The sequence below is a fragment of the Cucurbitaria berberidis genome (assembly GCF_010015615.1).
Source record: "Cucurbitaria berberidis CBS 394.84 unplaced genomic scaffold K460scaffold_3, whole genome shotgun sequence".
NCBI classification, from domain to species: Eukaryota; Fungi; Ascomycota; class Dothideomycetes; order Pleosporales; family Cucurbitariaceae; genus Cucurbitaria; species Cucurbitaria berberidis.
Window position 1 is genome coordinate 4,268,418 of NW_024468937.1, and position 14,798 is coordinate 4,283,215.

The following is a 14,798-nucleotide window of genomic DNA, read 5'->3' on the forward strand; positions in this document are numbered from 1 at the left end:
GAGCTTGGAAGCCATAACGCGGAATAGGCCGGGAAGAGGGACGGAAAGACATGGGGTGGTAGCAAGTATCATAGCGGGACTTACAGGGCTAGTTGGGGGCCAAAGACAGAGAATTCGAGGGTTGGAGGAGGGGTTGGAAGCGAAGAAGAGGCAAAATGAAAATGGCGCAAGGGCGGCGGCGAAAAAAAATCTTTCAGGAGAAGTTGCAAAGGGCAATGTTGGTCCTATTGAGCACTGGGTCTCAATCTTTCTCGCAGCGACTAAGCTAACGAGCGCGGGAGGAGACGGACGTCATGTAGTAGTTATGGCCAATCCTGTTAATGCTTGTGATGGATTCCTCAAGTCGAAATGATTGGAACGTAAGACATATCCATATAATATAATCGTTATTGCGTTACATATATGTAGATGTACCATGTACAGAAATAGGGGCCAGAATACCCTCATTAAGCATCGTAAAGCTGGGTTTATACATCTTCGACAACCTCCTTTCGCGTCACCTCCGTCTTCTCGCTCTTCCCATGCATCTTCCTAGCTACTTCATCTGTAAGGTATTGCTCTACATTGGGTGAGAACATGGCAGCGATGATAAGAAGTACTCCAAAGGGAAGAGTGCAAAGGTACACAGTCCTAAAAGCCAGAGAATACGCCTCTTTGACTGCATCGCTTGTGGTCGCAATGATCTCGGGAGAGATATCAGGCACACTGGTAAAGTTTCTGAGTGTGATACCCGTGAAAAGGGCAGGGAGAGATGCTGCGGGTAGTCCAGCCGCGAGCGCAGCCGGCATGACCTTCTGGGGAATATATTTGGCGGCTTCGGTGGAGAGGATGGACGAGTACATGCTGGTTGCGATGGCGGATAGGCCGGTACGGATAGCACCCATCACACCGGTTACGAGACCCATATCCGCAGGATCCCAAAGGTAGGCCGTCGAGGAGAGAGTGAGGTTCTCGATGTATCCTGCTGCAATCGTGCCAAGCAATAGGAGCGCGGTGGTTTGATTCCTAGTGTTAGGGGTCGATGCAGCGACAGCAGCGACAAAAGCTGTGGTAAGGATGCCTGCGACGGTCATTTGATACTTCATCTTAGGAAGGAATCGAACGCCGGCGCCACCGAGGATTTGGCCAAGAAGGAGACCACCACCGACAGCGCACTATTTGGCGTTAGTTAGAGATCACACATAAAATCTAGCATCATGGTACTCACTGAGAGCCAGCCGATCTCGGTAATATTGGTCGTGAAAAGCGAGCTGACCATGGTCGGCCAAATGATGGAGTTGGCGTAGTAAACAATGGCAGCCAAGCTAGCACAAGCGACGTTGGCATCGTACGCGATGTTTTTGAAGAGTCGCATGGGAATGAGGGGGTATTCGAGTCCGGAATAAGCCTCCCAGAAACAGAAGATAACCAAGGTTGCGAAACCACCGATCAAGGCTCCAAGCACATGTCCGCTCTTCCAGGGATACGCGGAGCCACCCCAGTTCAAGCCGATCAAAAATACGACAAGACCAGTCGAGAAGAGGAAGATGCCTAACCAGTCCAGAGTCTTAAGCTGCTTTAGTTTGGATTTACCACCGACGTGAAGCATTTCCTAATGTCGTCAGTCCAATACTGTGCGTCATTGGAGAAGGACTCGCTTACATATGTTGGAGGGTGATAGAAGAAGAAATATAAGGTAATGGCGAAAGTATTGACAATGCAGCCCAAAATGTAACACCAACGCCACTGCAACGCAGTAGTCTGATATAGAGATCGTGCGACGGGAGGCCCGAAAACAGCGAAAGGGACTGAGGTAGACAGCACAAAGGCATTTACGGGACCTCTCAGGGAGTTGGGGACGAGCTCGCCCAGGATAATGTGAAACGAAAGTTGGCCGGCTGCGGCAAGACCATTGATGGAATTTGTAGCCTATAAAGTTAGTCAAGTATAAGCGGTCCATAATGACATAAACGTACAATCAGCATGTTGATGCTCTGTGCACTCGCTCCAATTATGTTTCCAATAAGCCCGAGAATTGACGCGGCAATGAAAAACCATCTTCGTCCGAAGATATCAGATAAGCGACCAACGAGGGTGAAGCCGATGGCAAAGCCTGCTGTCCAGGAGATGCCGACCCAGATTATGTTTGTAGAGGGGCCAATGGCAGCATTGATGAGGGAGAGGGTGTTTGCAGGCAGGACCCATCCAAGGTATCCAGATATCTGTGCTAGACACGTTGCCTGATGCATGTAAGCAACCCCGCAGAGTACTGTGCTACACCTTTGCAACTCACGATAACAGTGCCGATAAAATTCATGCTCCTGAAATATGATTTGCCCAGGTCTGCTGTATGACCTCCGAGAGCCTCCTGGGCAATGTGGTCGTGGTGAAGTCCATGGCTGCTTGCGGTGTGAGTATGGGAGAGAGGGTTCGCAGTCGTAACCTCTTCAGTGTAGTTCTTTTCGCTCGCCATGGTTTCGATGATGCCCAGCGGGTGGGAGAGGGAGCGTAGATAGGAGAAAGGGTGGAGGAGCAGAAGCTGGGGAAGATGAGACCTGGGGAACTGGGGTCACTTTATCCTTGACGGACTGCATAGGAGCCTCGACCCACAAGTATGTAGTCCCCGGATGTTCCAGTGCGGAGAAAGTGCTCCAAGGCGGCGGTCAAAGCCTCTAAATTAGGCGCACGTCCCGAAGGATCGGGATATTGTTCCATGTTCTAGGCGTATGGGGCCCTATCCAGCCGGCCTCCGTATGGCATGGTGGACATGGAGTGATTGGCGAGATATGTACATCGAAAGGCCCGATCGCTTAGCAATGCGGCGGCTCCACGTGTTTCGTGTCACATTGCGGAGAAGCGTCGACGTCGGGGATGGTCGGTAAGTATCAAGAGGGTGTGGGTGCTGGCGTTCGGGTGATGGTAGCCGAGCATCCTGGACAAGCCCTGCCGTCTGTCTGAAGATTGAAGACAGACGCAATCGCGGCGCAGTATCGTGTTTAAGACGGCGTTTGTTTGCGGAATCACTGACATGTCAACAGGTGCAAGCGATGGTTGCGCAAGACGGTAGCAGCCAGCTAACAGTGCATTGCATAGTGAAACGTTGTGACTCTTGACATGGATGGTATACATGAGCTTGGATTCGACGACGACGACGCGAAGGATCGTCTAACGTTTGCCGTGTGGCTTGCCTCGGCCTCGACAAATGTTAACCGGGGTGTGTGTTGCCAGGATAAGAGTTCCATCCATCTAAACCTGGCAAATGCTGATGAAGCTCTTGCGCCGGTGGGTGTCTGGTTGGTGAAAGCGCCAGCGGGTTGGTTGGCTCGACGCCGTCGGATTGAATCTGGGGTAAGCGAGCGGGAGATTGATTGATGGGCGGCGGGCGGGAGGCGTGGGGAAGGATAGCGCCAAACTTGGGAAGAAACGCTCGGAGCAGCACGTCACGTGAGCGGGCGCATCGCCAACTTTTTTCTCGTGATTCACGACTAGTGGGCCGCGCGCACGTCGTCGTCGCCTCTTCGCAGCACACCTTGCCCATGATCGATCGATAGCCTTTAGTGCACACCTGCAGTAGTCTCCAACATGGCCTCATTAGCTGCGCCTTTGCCGGTGCCTAAAGAGGAAGAAGCTCTCAGCATGCAGGATGTAATCAGTCCCGCCGACGCACTCTACGACAAATGCGCGCAGAAGGCCCAGGGCACCGTCTTCTTCCAGCGCGACCTGTCTAACATGCAGATCGCTGAGACCATGGGCGAGTTGACCATGCTGCTGCAAGAGCTGTGCGACCGCCACCTTATGAAGCTCATGACGCTGGAGGGCGAGCCCTGCTGGAAACTGCGGTCCCGATCAGACGCCGACAAGTAGGCTACAACTGTTGGCTCCTCTCTTGTGAGCGCTGCTAATTCATGTGTTTAGACTGCGGCGACTGACGCCCGATGAACGCCTCCTTTACCACCACATCGACCAGGTCCAGGCCGAAGGCATCTGGTCCAAAGCGCTACGAGCACGCACGAACGTCACACAACAAGTCCTGACAAAATGTCTGAAGAGCTTGGAATCAAAAGAACTGGTGCAGTCCGTCATGAGCGTCAAGTTCCCTAACCGGAAAATGTACCTCTTGAAGCACCTACAGCCCTCGGAAGACATTGCTGGTGGACCATGGCAAGCCGAAGGCGACTTTGACACGGCCCTCATTCAAGCCATCTCGGGCGCAGTGGCACAGTATGTCGAAAATGAGACATGCATCAAGGTTCCAGGGAACTGGAACGACTACGCGCAGAAGAAGGCAAACGCGCAGGGCATGCGCGACATTGAGGAGGCGCCAGCTGTGAAGCCCCACCAGCCGTCGAGTGACCCAAACACCTCAAAGCTCGTCCACAAGAACAGCCCACAATATCCAAATTCTGCCTCTGTAGCCGAGTGGGTAAATGCCAAGGGGGTCCTCAGGGGCAAAATTGTCAGGGAAGATGACATGGAGCAGTTGCTGGAGATGATGGTCCTCGATGGCCGCTTAGAGAAGATCTCGGGCACCAGCTATCGAACGGTCTTGACTGCCATCGACACCAAGATATATAACGGGTTTGTCGACGCTCCTTGCGGCAATTGCCCGGTCTTCGATTTGTGCGGCGACGAGGGCGAAATCTCAGCGAGGACGTGCGTGTACTATGGGGAGTGGCTGCAGACCCAGTCAGAAGAAGTATAGTCACCTTTGTTGACATCAAAAGCATAGCGGCGGCGTTTGGTTTATCGATGCATTTTCGTCTCACGTAAAGGTATACCCACTTGGCACGCTTGACGACCCTGCATCTCTTCCAGTTATCAATCTATCCACAATTCTCTCAGTATTCAGTTCATGATTGCTTTCCCACTTTCAACGTGTCTTTTGTGTTATCTTCCAGGCGTGCCTTCAGTTAGGTCTGTTGCACCGATAGTCGCTTCCTTCCACTAGACAGACAGAAGTCGCTCACCATTCGACCCTTCACACCACCCGTTAAACTCTCGCATTAATACACGATACACGATAGATCTTTGATATGCGCCTAGGATGTCGACCACAGGTTCGAGCTCGATACACGCCAATGACGTCCGCCGCGCACTCCTCAAGACGTACATCACCACCTACACACTCACAAGCATCACCGCCCTACTTCTGCTCATGCTACTCATCTGGCATACCTCCACCACACAGGTCGTCGAGAAGTTCGATATGCCTCACGTCTGGGAGGAGGATTTCACGAGGCAGCAGTTGAGTGGGCTGAAGCTGGAGGTTTGGGTTGTAGTTTTTGTCTTTGTAAGTAGGCGCGATGTCGAGACCTAGTACATGGGTAGAGAGCGGTACAACAGCGTGGAAGATAGAAGGGAAAACTGACGTGCGAGCAGGTACCAATGGATCTGGTGCACGCTCTGTTGTGTGTCGGATATTACCACGGACAACTGAATACGACGAAGAAGGCAACAGATAGAGCACAGCGATTACAAAACTTGAGTGAGGACATCGCCGACGGAAAGAAAGAGCGCGATGACAATGATAGACGTGAGGCCAGCACGTCCCACTCTGTAAGAGAAGTACAAGGCTCTTCAATCGATGCAGCAGACATTAGGACACAGATCCCTCCGCACAACGACCACTCTGAGACTTTTTCATCGGGCAATCAGAACGCAACATCATCACCGCCGCCACCGACAAAGCCACACACTTACCACCCTCTCCTTTCCAATCACCTAACACCAACAGAGCGCCTCATCCTCCAAACGATCTGGGATACCATGATGATTACCATCCTATCTCTCCACATCTTCTCATTCTTCAGCAACATCGCCCCCAGCAGAGCATTCTGCTATACGCCCGCTGCGCTGCAATACCCCGACTGGGCTTTCCATGACTCTGCGTTGGACTGGAAAAAGGGCAAAGAGGCTCGACCACCGCAACTTGGCATGAAAGAGCGGTGCGAGAGGATAAACTGGAGCTTGCATTCCGCCGGTGGCTTCTCGTCTGCTGGCGCTGCTGTGCTGGCGGCGTTGCACCTTGTTGCTTTGGTGTGTAGGGTAGGCGAACATATGAGGCTAAGACTAGAAAGATGGATGATGGATACAAAACTTCAACAGAACGCAGAAGTAGGGCGAGGACGAGGGCAGTCTGAATCAGATAAATGGGGGCAGCAAACTCCACGCGACATCGATATTCACGCCCGTGGTATTCATGACCATATTCCGTCGGAGTCGCACACTACTACTGACCAGCCCACTACACTCAGCGAGGAAGAACAAAACACGGGTCTCAGACAGCGAAAGAGACCCGCACTAGAAGAGAGGACGGGCGAGAATGGACTGTCCAAGCTGGATGCGTTGGAGCAGAGTATGTGGAGCGCTGCGTTGCTGGAGTGCCTCCTGCCTTGAAGCCAGCGTCAAGACCAGACAAGACAAGCGAGGCATGAATAGAGCTGTCTGATTTGGAGAGAAAATGGGAAAGCCTGTTCTTGCCTTTTTGTTTGGTACACGCAAGTACGAGGCGATTAGGAAGGAATGACTTTGTTTTATCATAATTTATACCTCCCCAAAAGACGTACTCAAAATACAACTGTTCTTCTAGGTCCTACGTGATCACTATCGCCTTGCAACACCTGGTGCAGACTGGCTGTCTGACCTGTCACAGAGCGGACACCCGATATGTACTAAGTGCTGCAAGGTGACAGCGATCATGTAGGACCCTTATATGGACAAACAAATATCCCCAGTCTACGCCGTGCAAAAGAAACGGAAACGCCGGAAAATGCCTCGCTAAAATAAGACGTCGAAACGAAAACTCTCTAAGCCTGGGATACAGGTCAGTTCCCACAGTCACATGCGCTTCCATGCTGTAAATGTCTCTTCTTAAAGTCGCCGCCGTAGCTCGCGACATGATTCTGCCCATCTAGGCGCTGCCCTTCTACGGGAATATTGCCCATCCAGCTCACCTGCGTGCCATTGACGTCCGAGACGGTGAGTCCCGCGCCCTTTTGCCGCAGTTCCTCGGTCACGGCATCGACGTCGACGCCCAGGTACTCGCGTAGAAAGTCGCCGACTTCAGTGTTCTCGTGGTTGCCTACGAGTGCCGTTGCCGCTTTAGGGTCGGAGGAGTAGATGTTGACGTCTGCTGCACTGTGACCGTGGGTGCTCCAGCCTGTTTGACTCCTCCGCGAGATCATGTCAGCGTATTGGTATAATGCTGTCAGCGGCTCGTCGACAAGGTTCTTGACTTCGGCATCGGTGTAGTCGTAGATGCCAAAGCCGTCCCTGATGGAGTCGCGGATGAAATTGGCCTTCTGTTCGTCCGAAGGCGAGGAGATGAGATATTTCGCGTACTGGAGAGCGAGATGTTCGGCGGAGTGGGTGGCGTTTGCGAGGGGAGAGGGGTACCATGCGTATTCGGGGTACGTGGTGTGAAGTTCTATTGATCAAGGTTAGTAAGAGCTTATGATAAGAAGTTGGGACGAATGGGCCGCAGAGTACATACGACGAGCAGTAGCAAGACCACCGGTCTCGTGGTCAGATGTAGATACCATGACCGCTTCCGTCTTGTCGTTTTTTAAAAAGTTGAGTACACTGGTAAATGTCTTGTCATAAGCAAGGACTTCGTGCACTTGAGCAGCGGGATCGTTGTGGTGGCCTGCATGGTCGATACGGGAACCCTCAATCATGAGAAAGAAGCCCTTGTCGCTGTCCCTCGTCGCCTCGCTGAGGGCCTTCATAGCAGTCTCAGCCATCTCGTGGAGACTGGGATAGACGTCGTTCTCATTGCGGCGGTCGATCTCATACGGAATGTCCGTGTCGGCGAATAGACCCAGCAGAGGAAGTTCAACTCCAGCACCGCCTTTCAGTTTATCAAAGCCCGCGCGATCATCAATGTAGTTGAATCCATTCTTCTTCGCTAGCTCAACGATATCCCTACCATCCGCTCGACACGACGACTCGACGGTCGAGTTGGGAAGGAAATGGCACCGTCCGCCACCCAACATCAAATCCACCACCCTTCCCAGCGGAAAATCACCCACCATCTGCTCCGCAATGCGATCTTCTTCCTGGCGCATATTGACATGCGCTGCAAAGCATGCTGGAGTAGCGTCCGTGATGCGTGTCGTAACAACCAAGCCCGTCAGGTAGCCCGCCTTCTTGGCCGCTTCGAGCACCGTGCCACAGGGCTCATGATCGGGTGTGACGGAGATGGCGCCGTTGTAGCTCTTCTTCGCGCAGGAGAAGGCCGTTGCGCCAGCTGCCGAGTCGGTGATGAGGGATGAGGAAGAGCGCGTCCGCGATTGTCCGATGAGGTGCTGGTCGATAACCAACTGTTCGCCAAAGGGCGCGCCGTTCTGGAACTGCATGAAACTCCTCGTCAGGCTGAGACTCGTTGGACCCATGCCGTCAGAGACCATGAATATCAAGTTCCTCTTCCCGGTTGGGTGCGGCCTGTGGTGCTTCGCATCTTGAGACGACTGGTACAAGACTGCGAGGAAGATGACAAGCGTCGTGGCTATCACGGCCCAGACGAAGAGCCCGACTTCGCGCCAGAACTTCCATGATCGCGGCCCAGAGGCGGTGCGCTGAGTTGGGCGACCAGTGAGAAGGGCGTCTTCTTCAGCTATGTCGCGGTCGCCAGAGATGTCCGACGAGGCTCGATTCAATAGAAGGGGGCGTTGACCCGGCATCTTTGGGCAGTGAAAACGCCAACGCTCGCTGAACGATTGCTAAAGAAAGATGTAAGACTAAATGAGTGACGGCGCAGGTTCAAAAAAGCATTACGTTGGAGTTTGAGGTTGGTTGAGTTGCGAAGCCACGAGGGGTGAATGAACGTCACTTGGACGGTCGCAAAGGGCATGGCGTGGTCTTGGCATTATGTACATCCATCACCTGGACTCGAAGCGTGATCCATCTCTCAGTCCTTGCTAGCCATGTTCACCCTCGCACCGTCAGTATTATGCTCTTCAGTCGTGCTCCTTTTGTACGACACCTGTACTGAGTAAAGTACACCTCTCTCTGCTCCGGATCTTATCGAAAAGTTCGCGCCAAGAGGTTGCAGTAGGTATCTTGATCCATTACCCCATCTACTTCTTTGCCGGACGCCCCCGACATACGCTCATTGAGGATTTCTGTCGAAGATTCGATCTCCTCCGCCGTGGGCAACGTAGTAGGAAGGCTTGTTTCGTCGACAAAGTATGGTATGGTGAAAGAGGCCATCATAATGACTGTCGAAGAAAGCTAAGGTGTCAAATTAGTGCAATGGATAGTTTTGTGGTTGGGTATTTCCAACGGTATTTATAGACACCGCACTAGCCACAATGCTAAGACCAGTACGTCAAGGATATTTTAAGGACTTTAAGAAATATACATATCTACTACTCACACCTGCGCTTCAAGTCACCGGTATGCCCTATTAACCACTCTTCCACCCCCACCCAGCAATACCATCGAATTCCAATGTAACTTGCTCCTCCTCGCCTCCCGCATCCTTCGCACTCTCCTCCAGCATAATGCCATTCAGTTCCTTTAACCACTCCTCCCTCTTACCCTCTTCCCAATACGCACCCACCATCTGAAGCACAAAACTCATCGACTCCATGAACAACTTTGGTGTGCCAACCTGCGCCGACTTCTTCTCTCGCACCGCCTTCAGACAAATTGCAAAGTCAGCCAGCATGCACGCGTGTTGAATAATAGGGGGGAGGAGAGAGCTTACATCGACGTTGTGCAACCCCACTTCGCGGAGTTGAGATACAACGTACTTGTGATCACCCCACGGTCGGCCGGAAAACAGCTTCTCCTCAAGATCTGAGGACGACGGACTGTAGGGTGCGTCGGCCATTCTGGCGATGGAACGAGCGAGCAGTGAATGCCATGGCAGACAGGCCAACGTCGTTACGCCGATAAAACCGCCGGGCTTGAGTAGCTCATAGAGTTTCGGCAGCGCATCAGGCATGACGAAGATGGCAAAGGAGACGAATATGTGCGTGTATGTGTTTGCGGGGAGGTCAATGTTCTATGTGCACGCGTAATGTCAGTATGTACCTTTTTCAAGCACGGTTGTACCGAAACTCACATTGCCATCCACAATCTGCGTCTCTGTTCCTGTCCAGCCTTCCGTTTCTGCCCATTTCTTCACGTACTCCAACATAGGCGGGCTGACATCAGCCGCTAGTATCTTCAGTTTCCCCCACTTCTCCTTCGGCACTGCATCATACAGCTCTTTAACAACGGCACCCGTCCCAGTTGCAAGATCAAAGACATGAGCGTCAGAGTTCAAATGTGCGAGACCAGATTTATCCACGAGGATCTTTCCGAAGGGCCGCGTTGCTTTTTCGGCATTCTCATACTTCTTCGCTACATCGTCTTCTTGCCATAGGGCGTTCACGGCTTCTTTGAACTCGCTTGCGCTTGGATCCTGGTGTGGGGCAGCCATGGTGAAAGGTTACTCGCGAGGTTAGGGCTAAGTATATTTCTTCTATTTGCGTCGTCTGTGATGATGCTTTCCTGCGTGGGAAACAGGGGAAGCTGGCACTTTTATATTATCTTCTAAGTGCGTGGTCATCAAGTAGGGATCATCTGTTAGCGTAGCAGTTGTCGAAGGAATGCTTCCTTGACGACTAGTACCTGCTCACCTTCGGGCTTAATGGGCCTAGGGCTTATTCCACCGTATGCACATTGGTCCAGTATAACTAGTGGTGTTGGATATTAGGAGCGCGGAGACATTGTATAGCGTAAGCGGAGACATTCTGGCGACGCAGTGGACGTATCAGCAGAAGTCTCCGAACAACGAGCAGCGAAAGCTTATAGATCCACGACTCCTACCTTAGCTTGGCTTGCGATAGCTAAGAATAAGTTGTGGGTCCAGGACAGAATTGGTATATCGATTAGAAATATGATTCTTGATCTAATCGAAGGAACAGAAAATGGAATAGAAACTTGTTGGTCAGGCTATTGACTGTAGCGGCTACTGCTATTTATGCCCGGCTCTCATTATCGTCAATCCCTCCACATGTACCTCAGCCAGCATGCCAATTTACAGTAGAATTGTGAAAACGCATGGGGTACTACACCAAGCCAAACAACACCTCCTAGGCTGCTGGTCCTTGAACGCCACGCTAAGACTAAAGACAGAAATAAAATACGGGGAAGAAGCAATGAAATAATTACAAGGGGTCAATACAGAACAAGAACAAAAGTGTATTGAAACAGTACCGCCGTGTGTCCAGTAGAAGGATCATGACGAGTAGCCCTTCTCGAACTCCCCATGAACATGCTCTTTCAGTGATGGCGTTCATCTGGTACATACTAACTGGGGCAAAGAGCTCAGATTGCCATGCTAGGCTGCTAGCTAGCTAAATTCCATGATGCGCTTGATCATCCAAATCCAGATATTCGCTGCTTCTTTGCGTGTTGTAGGTGGTCTTGGATCACGTCGCAAACGTTCAGTCCGTGGGACGACGAAAAACTTAGAGATTGTTGGCACCTCCCATGGCTCTAAACGCATAGTCTGCGAGAGGTATTAGGTTATCCTTAGACCCGAAGATCCTTCAGTCTATGGATACCGACACCATGGAGACGTCGATTAGATATCGAGTATGATGGATCGTATGGTGAATCGGTTGTAGAATGCTGATGCATAAAGAACCGAAGGCACTAGAAAATCGTGAAGTAACCAATTGGGCAGGCCCTGAATAAGGCGGTTTTGATGGAACCAACACTGCTTGTGGTAAGGCTAGTCACTCTAGGGCCACCTAGGTACTAAAGTCGTTCCCGAACCCGGAATTTCCATACGAGTTCCAGTCTGTCTGCGCTTCCAGCATCCAAGACACGGAGTCAAAGAACTCGTAACTGTTTGCGCTCGCTAAGCCGTTGGGTAGTTGCAGCGGCATGCTGAGAGTATTAAGATGTGGGTTGAAGTTCGGAAGGCCATGAGCAGGATTCTCGACAACCACACCAGGTGGAGGGGTCGAGCTCGTAGATGAATCGGGATTCGTAGGGTTGGTCATAACGATGCTATCCAGTTGCTCCGCGGCACCGCTGACCTGTGCCTCTCGCCAGCGCCACGCACAATCAAATACTACGCTCATGCTCATCCGGCTGCGGATTATGAGACCAAGCGGATCATCCATCATGCCAGTGCTGTCTCTTCTTTGACCTTGTTGCTGCTGCTGTTGGGTCTGCTGTTGATGGTTGTGGTGGTTGAACATGGTCGCCATTCCTGAATTGCTAATGGATGGTGATTGTGACAGGCTGTGGAGGCTGCGTCCTCGAGAGCTCTCTTTCCACAGCTGTGCGAGGACTTCGGCAAAGCGGTCCAAAAGGTCGTTGGGCCAAACCTTAGCCTTTCGTAATGCATCTACTGTTTGCAGGACAAACTGCCGGCCGCGATCAGCAGGTAGTTTGCTAGCGAAGTCAGAGTTGAGGAGCTTCAACAATGCGAATCCGGCAGCAAGAGCCATTTGCATAATATAGTGTGGAACGTGAGGTAGCTTGCCCTCACGTTGTAGTTTGAAGACGCGCTCGAGGTAAGCCGTAGCTGCAAAGTACAAGGCGACTAAGTCATCTCGCCGTTCAAGTCGAGATTCGGGGCTGAAGAAGGAGTATAGGTGGAGGTGCAACGATACTGCATAATGGTACAGTTCTTCGAGATCTTCACATGCGTTAGTGAGGCCCAATTTTGGCTTGGCCATGCTTGACATACCGTTATCCACTCCGTCCAGAGAGCCACGGTCTTCCTTCACGCGCTCTTCTTTCAATCGATCCGCTTCGAGGCTCATATAGCTTGTCGCGGCGCCTTCAGCAAACCTGTGACTATTTGCTGAGTATAGGAGCTTGTTGATTCTGCTCGCTGCTATCTCCTGGCGTAGACGAACGAACAGTGTCGGTGGTATTATTCGCATATGTTCCTCGTCATCCACATTAAAGTCTAGAGTCGAATCGTAAAGCGTAATGGAAGGTTGCCCATTTCCTGTGGATACCCTAAACCTTGTCAGTTGTTGCTGTGGGCGGGTGGGAAGGGGAAACGTACGTCTGAGCTACGATATTGCATACCGCCCACGTCCGTAGTCGGTCATGAATGTCTTCCTGCCTTAGCCGCACCTTTGCCCGCTGGAAATCTTGTGGATGAGTAGGCTGGTGTAACCCTATTTGCATGGCAACCTGCATCATCGCGCCGCATAGTATGAATGTTGGGTCAGTCACAGTCCGTTCTGCGGGAAGCGGCCAGGTACAGAGAAGACATAAGGCTTTGACGACATGGTGATTCGGCTGGTTCCTGATGGAGTCCCAGATCAGATCGCTCAATGGTTTCGCAAGGTCTTTGAGAAGTGAGGGTCGTGGCCCATTGCGGCGCGCTGCAACGGCGATGACAGCCCAGAACAACAGCTTGTGATCCTGGGAGTAGTATTCTTCAGGGGAGCGCACCTGATCCAAGAAGGGTAGAAATGGGTGGTATAACGTGAAATACTCGGTGAACAGCTCGTTGACCTCGCTATGGCCAAGCCGCACTTCGCCAGTGCCCAGCGCGAAAAACATGGGCGATCCGCTGCGCAGGTCCAGCAGTGACGTCGCTGCCACCTGTGTGTGTTGTGTCTGTAAGAAGGCGTCGTCCTCCAGCTTGGGCATCGGACCGGGAGTGAAGTTGTGGTTATCTGACGCTGGCTGCGGAGCATTCAGTGTTGGCTGGGTCGGTATCGGTTGCCCTTCGTACAGGGCGAGCCTATCACGCAGGTACTCCATCTCCTTTTCCATTTCGGCATTGCGGTTGCGTTTGCCTACCCGCTTAAAGTTGGGTTCGATGACGCATCGTAGGCCTTGCTTTTGGCATCGGGCGCAGCTCACGAAGGGATCCTGCTGGACGTTGCACTTGAGCTGTGAGACAAATGTTAGCGGGGCACGAAGTTTTGTCCTTTGATCGATGCGCGTTGGCAATATCGAGAACAAGATTCTCTTTCTGCAGCTTAGGAAAGGATAGCGGGCGATGCCTTGATTGCGCCAGCGCACCAAGACCAAGCAACTGCCTCCCTACTGGCACTATCAGAGTCCAATTACTCTGCTGAAGCTTACCTTTTGCTGGCGACACTCATTGCATGCACGCTTGACGGCAGTGTTGCGCCGCGACGACGTGCCATTTTCATTCTCGTCATCGGTCGAAGCAGAGCGTTTGAATCCTCGGGCGTGCGCACTCGTAGGGCTGGCGAACGGGTGATGTGAGATCCCTTGCGCCAGCGGTGTCGTCGGTGACAACGACAAGCCGTTCATCCTGTGTTCTCTGGCGACACCGATATCGCAGCGCTGTGCGCGAAGTTGATGGTTAGTGGGGTGAGGAGAGGCGGAACCGGAGACCAAGCGCCTCGGTGGGCTCTAAGGCTGAAGTACGGATATTTTCCAGCCCCGCCAACGCGCACTCTCTGACTCAATTGCACGGTTGCTGTCCAGATCATGTGTTTCCCGTCGGCTATCGCAAATGACAAGAGTTGATGCAGCAAGCTGCCGAACTATGGGCTCGAGTGCGGGTAGGGACAAGGTCTCGAGTCACCAATCACAAAACGGGCGCCCACACTGAGTCGCGCTTGTCCGTTTTTTCCAGCCTCAATCTCGCCTTTCTCCGCCACGCTTGAGTCAAAGAAAACTAAACAAACGTCGTTTCTCGGGACGTTTGCCGAGTGCGAAATTACTCGAGACGAGCTCACGAATGAGTGCACGTGAAAATAATCAGGGCGCATCAAGTAGGCCGGAGGAACAAAACATACTCGCGATATCACTCCCTCTGACGCCTCATCACGCCTGTTCATGTCCTGGAAGCCTGCTGGGTGTACGAGAGA

The 14,798-nt window shown here is 52.2% G+C and overlaps 7 protein-coding genes across 7 annotated transcripts; 2 read left to right on the top strand and 5 right to left on the bottom strand.

The window, feature by feature from the left end:
* Positions 1 to 467: 467 nt before the first annotated feature.
* On the bottom strand, positions 468 to 2,452 carry K460DRAFT_283438 (fungal trichothecene efflux pump; the record flags this gene model as incomplete). The annotated part of the gene is made up of 5 exons (XM_040928654.1): positions 468 to 1,154; positions 1,208 to 1,591; positions 1,642 to 1,908; positions 1,956 to 2,219; positions 2,273 to 2,452. The coding sequence occupies 5 exons, from the start codon at positions 2,450 to 2,452 to the stop codon at positions 468 to 470; spliced, it is 1,782 nt and encodes a 593-aa protein (XP_040788639.1).
* A 1,029-nt stretch (positions 2,453 to 3,481) lies between these two features.
* On the top strand, positions 3,482 to 4,873 carry K460DRAFT_338969 (DNA-directed RNA polymeras-like protein III subunit Rpc34). Its single transcript, XM_040931067.1, has 2 exons — positions 3,482 to 3,839; positions 3,895 to 4,873. The coding sequence occupies exons 1-2, from the start codon at positions 3,562 to 3,564 to the stop codon at positions 4,679 to 4,681; spliced, it is 1,065 nt and encodes a 354-aa protein (XP_040788640.1). The 5' UTR covers positions 3,482 to 3,561; the 3' UTR covers positions 4,682 to 4,873.
* A 301-nt stretch (positions 4,874 to 5,174) lies between these two features.
* Positions 5,175 to 6,589, top strand: K460DRAFT_119734 (uncharacterized protein). The gene has a single exon (XM_040926619.1). The coding sequence runs from the start codon at positions 5,365 to 5,367 to the stop codon at positions 6,373 to 6,375; it is 1,011 nt and encodes a 336-aa protein (XP_040788641.1). The 5' UTR covers positions 5,175 to 5,364; the 3' UTR covers positions 6,376 to 6,589.
* Positions 6,590 to 6,803: 214 nt separating this feature from the next.
* Positions 6,804 to 8,660, bottom strand: K460DRAFT_406302 (alkaline phosphatase-like protein; the record flags this gene model as incomplete). Its single annotated transcript, XM_040936938.1, has 2 exons — positions 6,804 to 7,405; positions 7,472 to 8,660. The coding sequence occupies 2 exons, from the start codon at positions 8,658 to 8,660 to the stop codon at positions 6,804 to 6,806; spliced, it is 1,791 nt and encodes a 596-aa protein (XP_040788642.1).
* Positions 8,661 to 8,907: 247 nt separating this feature from the next.
* K460DRAFT_366913 (uncharacterized protein) lies at positions 8,908 to 9,237 on the bottom strand. The gene has a single exon (XM_040933475.1). It carries the CDS (start codon positions 9,190 to 9,192, stop codon positions 9,001 to 9,003), a length of 192 nt encoding a protein of 63 aa, XP_040788643.1. The 5' UTR covers positions 9,193 to 9,237; the 3' UTR covers positions 8,908 to 9,000.
* A 148-nt stretch (positions 9,238 to 9,385) lies between these two features.
* K460DRAFT_417234 (S-adenosyl-L-methionine-dependent methyltransferase) lies at positions 9,386 to 10,645 on the bottom strand (the record flags this gene model as incomplete). Its single annotated transcript, XM_040937861.1, has 3 exons — positions 10,049 to 10,645; positions 9,689 to 9,988; positions 9,386 to 9,619 (listed from the first exon to the last, which is right to left on the bottom strand). Exons 1-3 carry the CDS (start codon positions 10,406 to 10,408, stop codon positions 9,386 to 9,388), a joined length of 894 nt encoding a protein of 297 aa, XP_040788644.1. The 5' UTR covers positions 10,409 to 10,645.
* Positions 10,646 to 11,612: 967 nt separating this feature from the next.
* Positions 11,613 to 14,353, bottom strand: K460DRAFT_119637 (uncharacterized protein). Its single transcript, XM_040926618.1, has 4 exons — positions 14,041 to 14,353; positions 13,004 to 13,845; positions 12,677 to 12,954; positions 11,613 to 12,625 (listed from the first exon to the last, which is right to left on the bottom strand). The coding sequence occupies exons 1-4, from the start codon at positions 14,233 to 14,235 to the stop codon at positions 11,727 to 11,729; spliced, it is 2,214 nt and encodes a 737-aa protein (XP_040788645.1). The 5' UTR covers positions 14,236 to 14,353; the 3' UTR covers positions 11,613 to 11,726.
* Between the last annotated feature and the right edge of the window lie 445 nt (positions 14,354 to 14,798).

What these genes read in the sequence shown, in the direction of transcription:
- K460DRAFT_119637 (XM_040926618.1), bottom strand. Translation starts at nt 14,235, where the DNA reads ATGAACGGCTTGTCGTTGTCACCGACGACACCGCTGGCGCAAGGGATC. An exon ending in ATGAGTGTCGCCAGCAAAAG is followed by an intron (nt 13,846 to 14,040) that starts GTAAGCTTCAGC and finishes TTTGTCTCACAG; the next exon opens with CTCAAGTGCAACGTCCAGCA. An exon ending in TCTGGACGGAGTGGATAACG is followed by an intron (nt 12,626 to 12,676) that starts GTATGTCAAGCA and finishes ACGCATGTGAAG; the next exon opens with ATCTCGAAGAACTGTACCAT.
- K460DRAFT_119734 (XM_040926619.1), top strand. Translation starts at nt 5,365, where the DNA reads ATGGATCTGGTGCACGCTCTGTTGTGTGTCGGATATTACCACGGACAA.
- K460DRAFT_338969 (XM_040931067.1), top strand. Translation starts at nt 3,562, where the DNA reads ATGGCCTCATTAGCTGCGCCTTTGCCGGTGCCTAAAGAGGAAGAAGCT. An exon ending in TCCCGATCAGACGCCGACAA is followed by an intron (nt 3,840 to 3,894) that starts GTAGGCTACAAC and finishes TCATGTGTTTAG; the next exon opens with ACTGCGGCGACTGACGCCCG.
- K460DRAFT_366913 (XM_040933475.1), bottom strand. Translation starts at nt 9,192, where the DNA reads ATGATGGCCTCTTTCACCATACCATACTTTGTCGACGAAACAAGCCTT.